Here is a 12238-nt window from a genome sequence, read left to right as displayed (position 1 = left end):
TTCAGCCTCAGTCAGCAGATAATTTCTCCCAAAAGCAGACGAAGGGAGGGAAAAACAATAAAAAGAAGGAAGAGAAAAACAACAAAAAGGGAAAAACAACAAAAATCGGTTCATACAGTTGATTTGTCAGACTACTGGCTGTCATAAAACAACCGTCTCCGTCTGTGTCCTCTCGCTCCATCCTCTCTGTCGCCCTCAAAGTGGAGGACATAAACTGCTTGAGCAGATATCCATGAATGTTAATTGAATAGGTCTGGCGGGGCCTGATGTGAGGGACGGGGTAAAATGCACATAAACCTCAGATGTAAGTGGATGCCTTTCACCCGTCGCAACATCTCCAGTAATGTTTAGTGGAGATAAGAGACGGTTCTGTTTTATTGCGCAACACACTCATTTTAAATATGTGATGGTTTAAAACTAACAAACAAAATGAACACTAAACAGTGTTTGTATCCATCGCACTATATTATTACAAGACGTTGGTTGTTTGTAACATTAGCCTACATAATGGCAGCGCGAGCTATTTTAGAGACACGTATTTTAAGATGTAGAAGCTGCCACTGGCCCCTGAATAATATAAGCTCATCCTTGCCGCTGTCAGCTTCGATTTAAATAATTTATACGTGGCAATAAATAGAGGCAGAATCTCTGGCACCAACTTGGAGAATTGGCACTTGAGAAATAGGAAATTCTTCTCATTTTTTTTCCCCCCGGTATCAGCATGGCTTTAATGAAATCAGCGGCGGCTCTTGTTATGCTTGTCATCTTTCTCTGCTTTCCCGAATGGAGGTCTTGCCCGATCACTCATCGCTCCGTCGGCAGGCTGCCTTCAGCCGCACTTGTCACACTTTGATTCCTGCAAGCGATAAGAGCCCTGGATGAACATTTGTTTGGCCTGTGGAAACACCAGCGGAGGATGGCTCGCAGTTGTTCATTTTGTTTGTTCCTGCAGTTAAACGCCTTCCCTGGTCAGGCGCTGTTGGCTTGACAAAAGTCCAGACAAAACAAAAGGTGCTGATGAATTGATAGTTATTCTTCATAAATACTGTCGGTAACTGATCTCACATCGTTGTCCGCTGAACCCTCACGGCACTGAGGCGTGTTAGGAACACTGCAAAGAGGCAGAGGTTGTTGGATTGATATACTCAATCATTTCATGAAATACATTCTTGTGCACCTCCTCAGAAATGGATTGGATGTCACAAGGCCAAAGAGTTTCCTCAATACGAAAACAAAAAAAGCTTTGGCAAATGTTCCCAAAACTTTATCACAGTTTTTGACACTTCCTGTATTGCCGTGTATTAGATGTTGAATATTTATGCATAACACTTTGTCATACTGTGGATATATGTTCAAATGTATCACATTACTTCACAATTTTCATTGCATTTGTATCCCTTATGAATATTTAAGAATTATACTTCTGTGCCATACTGCTGCAAAACAGGACCTTTTTGTTGGAGCATTTTGCATTTGGCATGGAACATAAAATGAATGTATTTATATTAGTGGTATGAAGGTGCAATTTGTCTTTGTAATTGCCTCTTGCATGTTATATTAGAGCCACTTCTATGAGAGCTGCAGGGAGATGTGTGTCGAACATTAGATTATGTTGTTTCTCTGTTTTTGACGTGGATATACAGTTCATGTAAATTGCTGAACAGAGAAATGATTTAATCTGGATGCATTAAACACGCCGCAGTTTTGGTTTTACTGTAATTATTCAACTATAGCAACAACTGAATGACATCCACGGGGCGTTTGTGTCAGGAAAATATCTTAACTTTAACTGTAAATGGTTTGAAGTGAAGTGTTGGGGTGTAACAGCAGAACGTGTGGATGTTGTACTTTGCACCTCGAATGGACTGCGTAATACATTTAAGTCAGACACTCATTCCTCTGGGGGAATAATGTTTTTACACATTTCAATTTCATGCATCTGCGGTTGAAGACAGCTTTGTGGGAACGGATGGTCCTTTTGTGATATTGTTTATTTGTCATTTGTTCTCAGGTCTATCTCCGCCTGAATAAAAAGAGCTGAACTAACTAACCACATGACTGATGTAAAAAAAAAGAAAAAGGACAAATAAATGAATTGTGTATCCGTGGAACAGGAGACTCATCAGTGTTGAGTCTAGCCAAACCAGTTCCAGTGTGTTTGTCTGGCTGTGTTTGCTCTGGTGGCAGATGCATGTAGAAGAAAGGATTAGTGGCTCAGCCGTGGACCTCTGCAAGATAAACTCTCTCGATACCATCAGCAGATACAGGAACTCTAATTGATATATATCTGTGTGTTATTCCAGTGCTCCCAAGTCACATTTCATTACTTTTTTTTGTGGCACTTGTGTCCAAAGTGGCTGACATTTATATCCCATACACACTCACTGTATGAGGAGTGATTTGGGGTTTCAGTGTCACTTTTTGGTCCTTTTTCATTATTTGGAGAATTTTCAGAAGACTGAGGGTGAAGTGGCTGTGCTTGGTCATTCTTAAGATTCAAGATATTTTTATTGTCATATGCACAGATAACAGACAGTTACTCTGTACAATGAATAGGTAAAAAAATAAGGCACAAAAATATAACGGCTCTATTAACATATCCATTAAGGCATTTAAGTTAAACAAAAAGAAAATATACAGTAAATAATTCCCTCTTTTACATGATATCTGGCGCCCTAATGCATTATTATGAACTTCATAACTTGTGTGTTAGCATATATATTTTCCATGAATTGTTTTGCCTCCAAAATATGTATATATTTGCTCATGCAAACTTGAATCCTGTGTGTGTTTCTTCTTTTTCAAATGGTTCCAAAATGTGAAAATTGGCTGAATCCTTCAACCCTTCGCTGGGCAACCATCAACACCAGCATGTGCATTTGTGCCACAAGTGGAATGTAACAATATTTATGCAATGGTACCCTCTTAATGACTGTTTTCACGCTGTTTCTCAGAGACTGTGTGTGCAGCCTAAATGACGAAGTGGAACTTGTTCAAGCATCAAACAACGCCCATGGTCGCTGCTAACCCAACGGGGGCCAGTGCCTTGACTGTGACTCCCGCCCCCGTCGCACTGGTCTCCACCGACAACTCCACCGAGCCGGTCGACAAGAACGACGCCTTCGACGAGATCAAAAACAAGTTCCTGAATGAAATCGACAAGATCCCACGTGAGTGCCAGACAAAACCCAGACCTGTTCTGATCAACCAACTTGGTATTGATGTGACTCTAAGCAATGATTTTTGGAATTAGATTTTCTCTTTAGCTGCAGGCATTGGCAGCCTCATAATGTCTTTATTTAGTATTGATCACTGGCTGCCCTTCCTAATGGCAGAGAAATCTAATTTTCACCCAATCTAATTGCTAATCTAGCACCTCTTACTAAATATATTTGGCCCAGGACATGACATGGAGTAGGCTAAATGATTGGTTGGTCAAATGTCAAAATATTTGCTTCTCTCTTCTCTTTCTGGGTGTGGATGTGCCATCTATCCATCGGTATATTCTCCTCAGTGCCGTCCTGGGCCATCATTGCCATTGCCGTGGTCGCTGCTTTACTCATTCTAACATGCTGCTTCTGCATCATCAAGAAATGCTGTTGCAAGAAGAAGAAGAACAAGAAGGGCAAGAAGGGGAAGGGTGACATGGGAATGAAGAACCTGAAAGGGGGCGAGGTATGTTCCTCCGCGGGAGGTCGCATCCCGGCCGAGGGGATTTACACCTACACTGTACACAAAGCAAGGCAAACCACGGCCAACCTGTTTATGAGCCTATTATGTAACAGCCGTGGGGCTTAGAGTGAAGCTTTGTACTGGAATAGAGAGAAAAACCTGCATATAGTGATATGTTTGACTCAGCTAATTATGTAACAAACAGTAGTCCTCGTGTTACACATTTTAGTTTACTGTTTGAAATGTATTGGATTACATATTATAGAGTATACACACGCTGTTTGTCTTTGATGGCCTTCTAACCCAGCCAGTGTATTCTCCTCAGGTGTTAATTACATTATTTATCCACCATTATTATTTTTCATTTTTTTCTCTCTTTCTTTCTCGTTTTTCTTTTTGTTCTTTGTTTAATGTATTTGTCCTTAATGTTACTGTTGCTCTCTCTCTCACTTGTGCTTTGGGATTTGAGTGGAAAATGACAGGACTCTTATCTTTACGGCCCAACCAGTCATTAAAGAGGCATTATGAAAATTAGTAGTCAGTACAATGCCGTTGTTTTTGGGCCTATAATTATAATTTTTGTTCCGCACACGTGATTGATTATTTGACAAAGTACAATGAGAAAACATCTAAACGTGGAGCTATTTTAAAACCCAACCGCGCTGCTGCACGAGATATGATTGTGCTAATGAGCAGCCTTCTTTATCTGTCATTTTCCTCGCTCCCTACAGTGTAGCTGACTACATTTGCTGTGATTACACTTCTTTGGTGTCTGCTGTGAGTTCAATTTCTTCCTTTGTCTCTGCTCTCCTCCTTCCTGCTTTGTGTCTTATGTGTGCTCCGTGTATCTTGACTGTGGTGGACTTCTTTGCCTACGGTAGGTCTGATAGCACGCGGCGCCCCTATCTGGCCGCTCTGAGTAAGCGCAGACCAGAGAGTGGTGGTGTGGGTGGTTGAGGGTGGTGGTGGCGGGCGGGCGGGCGGGCTGGGCTTGGAGGGGTTGGATTGCAGTGACGATGACAATGAGTGCTATGGCTTCCTTAGTTTTTTTTGCAAGCTTTATAGGTGCTGCGGGTGCTTGAGGAATCTATGGGAGCGATTTAGCTGCTTCGCAAAAGCCACTGAAACTGATATGCCGCACAACAACTGCTATATGTCTTGAATATCCAGAGATTGCAATTTTTTTTTTGGCAAAAAAAAAAAAACAGAGCAAAAGCCGTGTTTAAGTGTCTATTTTGATATGAACATGAAACTCATCCTATGGGTTGAGCCTTTGAATGACGAGTGCACTCAGCAACTCACTAGAGATCACTAACATGCATGTGCGAGGGGTAAGCTGGGTATTTGTCAAATAATAAGCGGGAACTTTACCTAAACTGGAGAGCTTTGAGCATGTTTCCACCACGACAGGCCTCGACTGTGCCAAAACAAACCCCAAAAACTGACACATTGCAACCAATTTCTCTCTCCGGAGACTCATTGACGTCTGAAATTCACACGCCGTGTTACCTGACTTGTGCAAACACGCTCCAAGTTCCACGACAGATAAAGCTGTTTGTGTCTATTGACAAAAACCAGCATATTCCCTTGCAGTAGGTACCATTGAATGGCCACAACTTGACTTGAGAGTAACTTTCCTGGATGACCCATGCTGCTGACATATAGGTGACAGTCATTGACCCCCCCCCCCTCTCTCCCTGAAGCACTTGGGTCTCACTGAGGAGAAATGGTTGGGCCAGAATGTCTGCCCACACTCGACTCGGCCCCGATTTCAGTCAACGCAAAGTTAAAGCTACAGTCAACCGGCTGTTATAGCACACAAAAACTCAGCAGTGAGCTCGTAATTCACCACGTTGAGTTGACCGAAGGGCATGCATTCAGACAAACCACGTCTTTATCTCTGAACCCCCACTAGAAGTTTAAGAACAGCTGGGAATTCTCAGTATAGCATGATCCCTCCATGGATGTGTTCATCTCACCCCGAACACGTGTAGAGACATTCTTGGACCTGACAAAAATTTGTCGGAGGGGTTTAAAAACAAAAAAACATCAAAGCATTACTTTTATCCTTCTTCAGAAATGATGAGGTAATTCATTTTTTTTTATACATTTTTCCATGAGAAAGAAACGTGGATCCTGCATTGTGTGGCCTGGCATGCCTGAATGAAAAGCATTTACGACAATAGAGTTAGAGAATGCCACATATGCGGATATTGTGTGAGAATGTGTGTGAGCGTGTGTGTGAGAGAAAGTGTGTTTTTCAGCATGCATGAGAGCTTGCATGTAAGCAAACGTGTGTGTGTGTGTGTGTGTGTGTGTGTGGGTGCACAGTAAAGTGTGGTGTGTAGTGGGTGTGATGGTGTGTGTACTATTTGTGTGTGTGTCCTCTTCCAGCTCATCAGTGAGTAACTGGACCCTCCAGTCTTACGAAGACATCAGTGTTTTTTCAAGAAGACAGCCATAGGAAAGTAGGCCATACTGAGATATTATCCAGCTTCATACACTATCCTAAATGAAAGTTTACTTTATTATTCATATCAGAACAAATTGCTTTTAACTCGATCAGTCACAACTGCCTCTAAAGAGACGGAAAAACTGAAGAGTCACTGGGTGTGAGATGCAAAGGCAAGATTGATTTATCTTCTTCATCCGTTATCTCAGGAGCAGTTAACTGTCAGTAAACTGCTGATATTTGTTCCAGCACATGATTAAGAATCCCAATAATTCACATGAGAGTATCAGCAGGGGAGGAAGCAGTGGACTCTGTTTGGAATAAATTGGGGGAATTTACCAGCTATTCAGTGAGCTACAATAATCAGGCCAGAGTTCAATCAGCAATAGCAGAGTAAACACATTAATGACACTTTGGGATGTCGGGAGGAGACGAACAGCAGACAGTTATATTGTTTGTCGAGCAGCTTATTATCAGTTGGAGTTTGAGAGCTTTTCAGGAATAGTGTTAGGAATCTCTGCGTCAGGAAGCTTGATAGGATCACAAATCTCCTCCTCGTAGCTCTTGTCCTTCAGCTCCTCTCAGGAAAGACGCTCTGCTTCTTGTGACAGCTCGTGTTTAATATGCTGCACACGGGGTGGACAATATAACAAGAACGCCTTGCAGTATAGTGCAATAGAGCGCAATCGCTCTGCAGCAAATACTAGTTTGAAGTGTTCACTTTTGTGTCAAAAAGACTTTGTGGTGTTTTTGGAGAAAATATCCCATAATGTCCTCTAGTCTGTTTACTTGTGAATTTGGCTCATCTTTGCCGGTGCAGTATTCCTCTGTGTGGGATACGCCGGCACGATTTTGTTGACTTTTTTTAACAAGTTAGTGTGACTCATTTTTGGATGAGTCATTTTTGGGGGATTTGTGTAGCTGCTTGTTTAGCTGGCCGTCTAACGGCGATGCAGTTCCTCCAAAGTCCCGTTTAAGGTCACGTTGCCGTTATTTTGTCCATCCCCCGGGAAATATCACAATCACAGGCAGCTAGATCATCAATCATTTTTGATTGATTAAAAAAAAAGGGTTGATGAGTGGAAAAGAAGAACTTCCAGAAGTTTTTGCATGGCTGTTGTGTTAGATTGTAGTAGATTGTAAGGTGTTCCTGTTTTTCTGCCCACCCCCTGTATATTGACTGTTCTTATTCTGATGTCTCTCTCTCTCTCTCTCTCTCTCTCTCTCTCTCTCTCTCTCTCTCTCTCTCTCTCTCTCTCTCTCTCTCTCTCTCTCTCTCTCTCTCTCTCTCTCTCTCTCTGAACAATAACACCCAGTGCTCTTGAAATGGCATTTCCACAACATTTTGTAATCAAAGAGAAATCCCCCTACATCTGACTTTAACACATTTTAACACTTAGTAATGCTCACAAAAAAAAAAGGAAACAGCAAATGGTGTCACCCAAGAAATAGTGAAATCAAGTCAGGTTGCAACTGTGGTCATCGATGAACAAGATTGCACTAGTAGCACCGGGGTGAGCGGTGGTAAGTGGCAGGTAGGTGCTGTGGCTAACCCGACCGCTGATGCCCGAGGTTTAGTGTTCAGCACGGCCGCCACCTCGGAGACGCCCTCTCATTCTTCTTCTTCTGCCCCTCCAACCCCCCCGTCTGTCTGTGTGCAGAAACAACAGGATGACGATGACGAAGAAGACGATGTCGAACCCGGACTGACTGGAGACGAGAAAGAGGAGGAGGTGAAGGAGAAAGAAAAGCTCGGGAAGCTGCAGTACTCCATTGATTATGACTTCCAGGAGAACAAGGCAAGATCTTGAGTGGTTTATTGAACGTTTTCTTTTTTTTTTTAAATTAAGAACATAGTGTTGCTCACTGACTTCTAATGGCGTACTTGCTTCTTCCCTCAGCTGACTGTGGGAATCCTGCAAGCAGCTGATCTGCTCTCCATGGACAGCGGAGGCACCTCTGACCCCTACGTCAAGGTCTTCGTCCTCCCCGACAAGAAAAAGAAGTACGACACAAAGGTTCACAAGAAAACGCTCAATCCTGTCTTCAACGAGACCTTTATCTTCAAGGTAAGCCGAAAACACCTCGCGGTCACCCCCGTTTCTTATTACTTATTGAAACAACACGCACGCCGATCCGTTTGATTCGGTTCCCGTTGAAGGTGAATCACTCTTGTCTTTCTCTACATCTGCGAGGGCTTTGATTCTCAAATAGCTCTGGCCAGCAGACGTATTGAAGGTGTCTAACAAGGAGAATGTGGCGGGGAATCCAATTAAAGGAGAGGGCCACCTCTGGTGTAGCGTGCCTGCTGACTCGGCTCTGTAGAAAACAATTCAAACACCTTTTTCGTCGTCAAAGTCAGGCTACTTCTGACTTATTTAGTCGAGCCATTTTGAGCTCCAGGCCAAAGTCACAACCCGTAATGCCGTGTAGTTCCGATCTGACGCTCCCAGAAACGATACAGTTGAGTGAAAAGAGAGTTACTTTCTGTCTTCCAGATTCCATTCCAAGAGATGGGAGGAAAGACTCTGGTAATGTCCGTCTATGACTTCGATCGCTTCTCTAAACATGACGTCATCGGAGAGATTAAAACACCCATGAACACCCTTGACCTGGCAAAGCCAATTGAGGAGTGGAGAGACCTGGACAGCGCAGATCAAGAAGAGGTAAGATACGCTGCTGTTTAGGTCCACTACTTCCACTTGGAGAGATGCATGTTTTACCAGATTGTTGAAGCCCAAAATCGAAAAGCCTATCATTTATAGTTTTACAAAAAAGGGACGCTCCTTGTGATGAATCTATAGAAAGTAATCACCTGAATCTGCAGCACCCCTCTCTCTTTGCGGAGCTTTATACTGCGTTTAGGGCCTTATTTTGCTTTTTGGCCCACAACTTTGCTGTTTTGGTTCACTCTTACAGCTTTTTTTTCATTTCAGCCACACCCAGCAGCTGTTTTCAAGCTCTAAAAACACACTGTGTACACTTCCTGTTCAGCACCAGACAGACAGTGACTAGCTGGTGAACATAATCAATTATTTAACAGCTAATTGGGAGCCAGATTTTCCCCAGGAGTTGATCAAAAGAGAGCTGAAAGAGAGCTGAATATGACTTACACTCACCAGATGGCCATCAACGAGACGGCAAATAAATGATAATGTTGCCCTGCAAGGGCTAGATGTGTAACTAGTGACACTCTAATAGCAGCCGATAGAAGTCTTCGAATTCTCTTTGCAAACTGTAAAAGACGTTTTAAACACACTGAAATACATTTCTTCAGACTCTCAGCCAAAAGTGCTTTATTTTTCATATAGAGCAGCCTGAACCGCTAACTCAGCTGATGACGTAATATGAAAATAACCTCAGGCACGAGGAGGCCACTTTGTCTGTTTACCAATGAGATTCAGGGGGCTGAAGGACACACTTTTTGTTTTTCTAATCAACTGCAACGGCTTCCTCTGTGGCCACGCAGCCTGTGATGTGTTTTCACCATTACGCTGCACCAGAATATGAAAAAGGTTTTAATCAACGAAACCTCCCCAGAGCCACCTTAAGATGAAACAATCACTCAGTTGCTCGCGGTCTCGGGTACATTTATTAACTTTGAAAAAAGGCCAGCGAGATGTACTTAAGAATGCTGGTAATTTCTGCTGATAAGACAAAAAAGTAATGGCAGCGGGAATTATTTGTATTGACAATGTCTCTTTAAATAGGGATTCCAAAGATATAGTTTGTGTATTTGTGCAAAGAAAATACATCAATTCTGCGTCAAACCTCCTTTAACTGTCTCTCCCCATCCCTCCTCCTCCTCCTCCTCCTCCTCCTCCTCCTCCTCCTCACAGCCGGAGAAGCTGGGGGATATTTGCATCTCTCTGCGTTACGTCCCGACTGCTGGCAAACTCACCATCTGTATCCTGGAGGCCAAGAACCTGAAGAAAATGGACGTGGGAGGACTGTCAGGTATACGCACGGAGCCGAGCATCAGATGTTGCATTTCTTTATCGCGCTATCGCACTCGACACGGTTTCAGCGTGCACAGTGTGACAATAATGCATGAGATCAATGTGACATTTGGATGCTTGCAGCGGGACTGCAGTGAACACAGGAACGTGCCTGCGAGCGCAGCCATTAGGTCGGTCCCGCTCTGCTCACGTGCTGACGCTGCAGTGCTCGCCATGCACCAGCTCTCGCTCTCCCGCTTTGGCTTCAGCATTGGCCCCATCTGTTGGTGCACAGCAGCACTGCAACCAAGACGTGCACGCGCTATATATATATATATATATAGGCTGGTTCTTCCATCAGCTTTATCACGATTTCTATGCCTTCTTTTTTCTTTTCTTTTTTTCAGATCCCTACGTGAAAATTAACCTGCTGCAGAATGGAAAGAAGCTGAAGAAGAAGAAGACGACAGTGAAGAAGAACACTTTGAATCCGTACTACAACGAGTCCTTTAGCTTTGAGATTCCTCTTGAGCAAATGCAGGTGAGGACACGGACTATCTTGATAACATCATTTAGGAGGTAGCAGGGGCGGAAAGATTACCGCGGAGTCACACAGGGAAAAAAGTGCATCAGTATCAAGCAATGTGTCATCAGGCAATTCATTATATGGACAAGGTTATAGCCAGAAGCCAGTTTAGCTTAGCTTAGCTTAGCATAAAGTCTTGAACCAGTTTAAACTCCAGGAAGTCTCTGCTACCGTCCATCTAGCACACAACCATGCTATTTTTACACTTGGTGGTTTTTGTATACATGAAACAAACAATATTCAACGTTGATCTTCTCATCTAACGCTTAGCAAGAAACCACTAAAGCACATTTTGCTTGAACTTTATCTAATAATTGTCACTCGTTCATGTCCATGCATACAGTATATGTATGCTGTGGCACGCAGAAACAATTTAATCTTCAATATTTATGAAGATAGAAGTAAAACTGAACACTTTCAAGTCCCCACCACCCAACCAGAGCCCCTGTGCTGAAACCAGTCTCCACACTGGGATCGCTGCTTGCCCAAAACACTGGGCATGCATCAACTGAAATAAATACTTCTATAAGTATTAGAGTCAAACCTTTTCCCCGTGTATTCATTGTGGTGTTCTGAACCCTGTTGTGATGCTTTCTCTCCCAGAAAATCCTAGCTGTGATCACAGTGCTGGATTATGACAAGATTGGCAAGAACGATGCCATTGGGAAGATCTTGGTGGGAAGCAAGAGCGCGGGGGCCGGACTGAAACACTGGTCCGACATGCTGGCCAACCCCCGTCGCCCCATCGCCCAGTGGCATCCACTGCAGCCAGAGGAGGAGGTGGATGCCGCCCTCGCAGCGCTGAATGCCAAGAAGTAAACCCCCCCCCCCCGAACACATCGTCCCCACCTCCACCTTTACCCACCCATGCATTTCCCACCATGTCCCCAGGTCCCACATATCAGTGTATATTCCAGAAGAACACCCCAACTGTACATCTGCTCCCCCTCCGAAACCCCCTCCTCCTTCCTCTCCTCCCCACCCACCACCACCCTCCTCCTCCTCCTCTTCTCCTGCCGCCACCTTTCAAAAAGATCCATCGACATCACTGAACATGATGTGAAATATATAGTTTAAAAAAAAAAAAAAAGAAGCATCATGTTATATGAAATCATGTCATTGAAAAAAGAAGACAAGTTACAGGATGGACAGATACTCCGTTGATTTCCTTTAGATCTATTTTTGTATTGGGGTTGTGGTTCCATTAATAAGAATACAGAGTAGACTACGAAGACCAGTAAGAGTGCTATATGGGAATCTGGTGATAGAGGGGATAAAACATACATTCACTCATATTGTACTTCTCACCCCTTCCCTTTAGTGACACAGTTTGCTTAGAATAGTGCTTAATAATAAAATGCTTTATACTGCCATATGATAGAGAAATAACACAAGCAGGTCCATTCCTTAGGTGTATTGTGCACCGTGTTCCACACCTGCCAGTCGTCATCCTAGATGATTCTGTTAGTTTGAAGTACATTCCTAGAGTTGGGTAGCAAGTAGGGATAGGCACATGTCCAGTTACCCACAAACACACTGCCTTTTTGATTAGTTAACCTTCCGTCCATCGTCTCAGGAAAACTGAGAGGA

General features: G+C 43.4%; 1 protein-coding gene across 1 annotated transcript; it reads left to right on the top strand.

Annotated features, from left to right (window-relative positions):
- Nucleotides 1-2974: 2974 nt before the first annotated feature.
- On the top strand, nucleotides 2975-11467 carry LOC306743247 (synaptotagmin-2-like; the record flags this gene model as incomplete). The annotated part of the gene is made up of 8 exons (XM_079225750.1): nucleotides 2975-3170; nucleotides 3515-3675; nucleotides 7786-7923; nucleotides 8026-8193; nucleotides 8623-8790; nucleotides 9964-10081; nucleotides 10470-10603; nucleotides 11252-11467. 8 exons carry the CDS (start codon nucleotides 2975-2977, stop codon nucleotides 11465-11467), a joined length of 1299 nt encoding a protein of 432 aa, XP_079081876.1.
- Nucleotides 11468-12238: the final 771 nt, after the last annotated feature.

This window comes from Taurulus bubalis, assembly GCF_910589615.1.
Source record: "Taurulus bubalis genome assembly, chromosome: 11".
Taxonomy (NCBI): Eukaryota; Metazoa; Chordata; class Actinopteri; order Perciformes; family Cottidae; genus Taurulus; species Taurulus bubalis.
The sequence above is the reverse complement of the archived record's forward strand: the minus strand, read 5'-3'. Positions and strand labels throughout refer to the sequence as shown.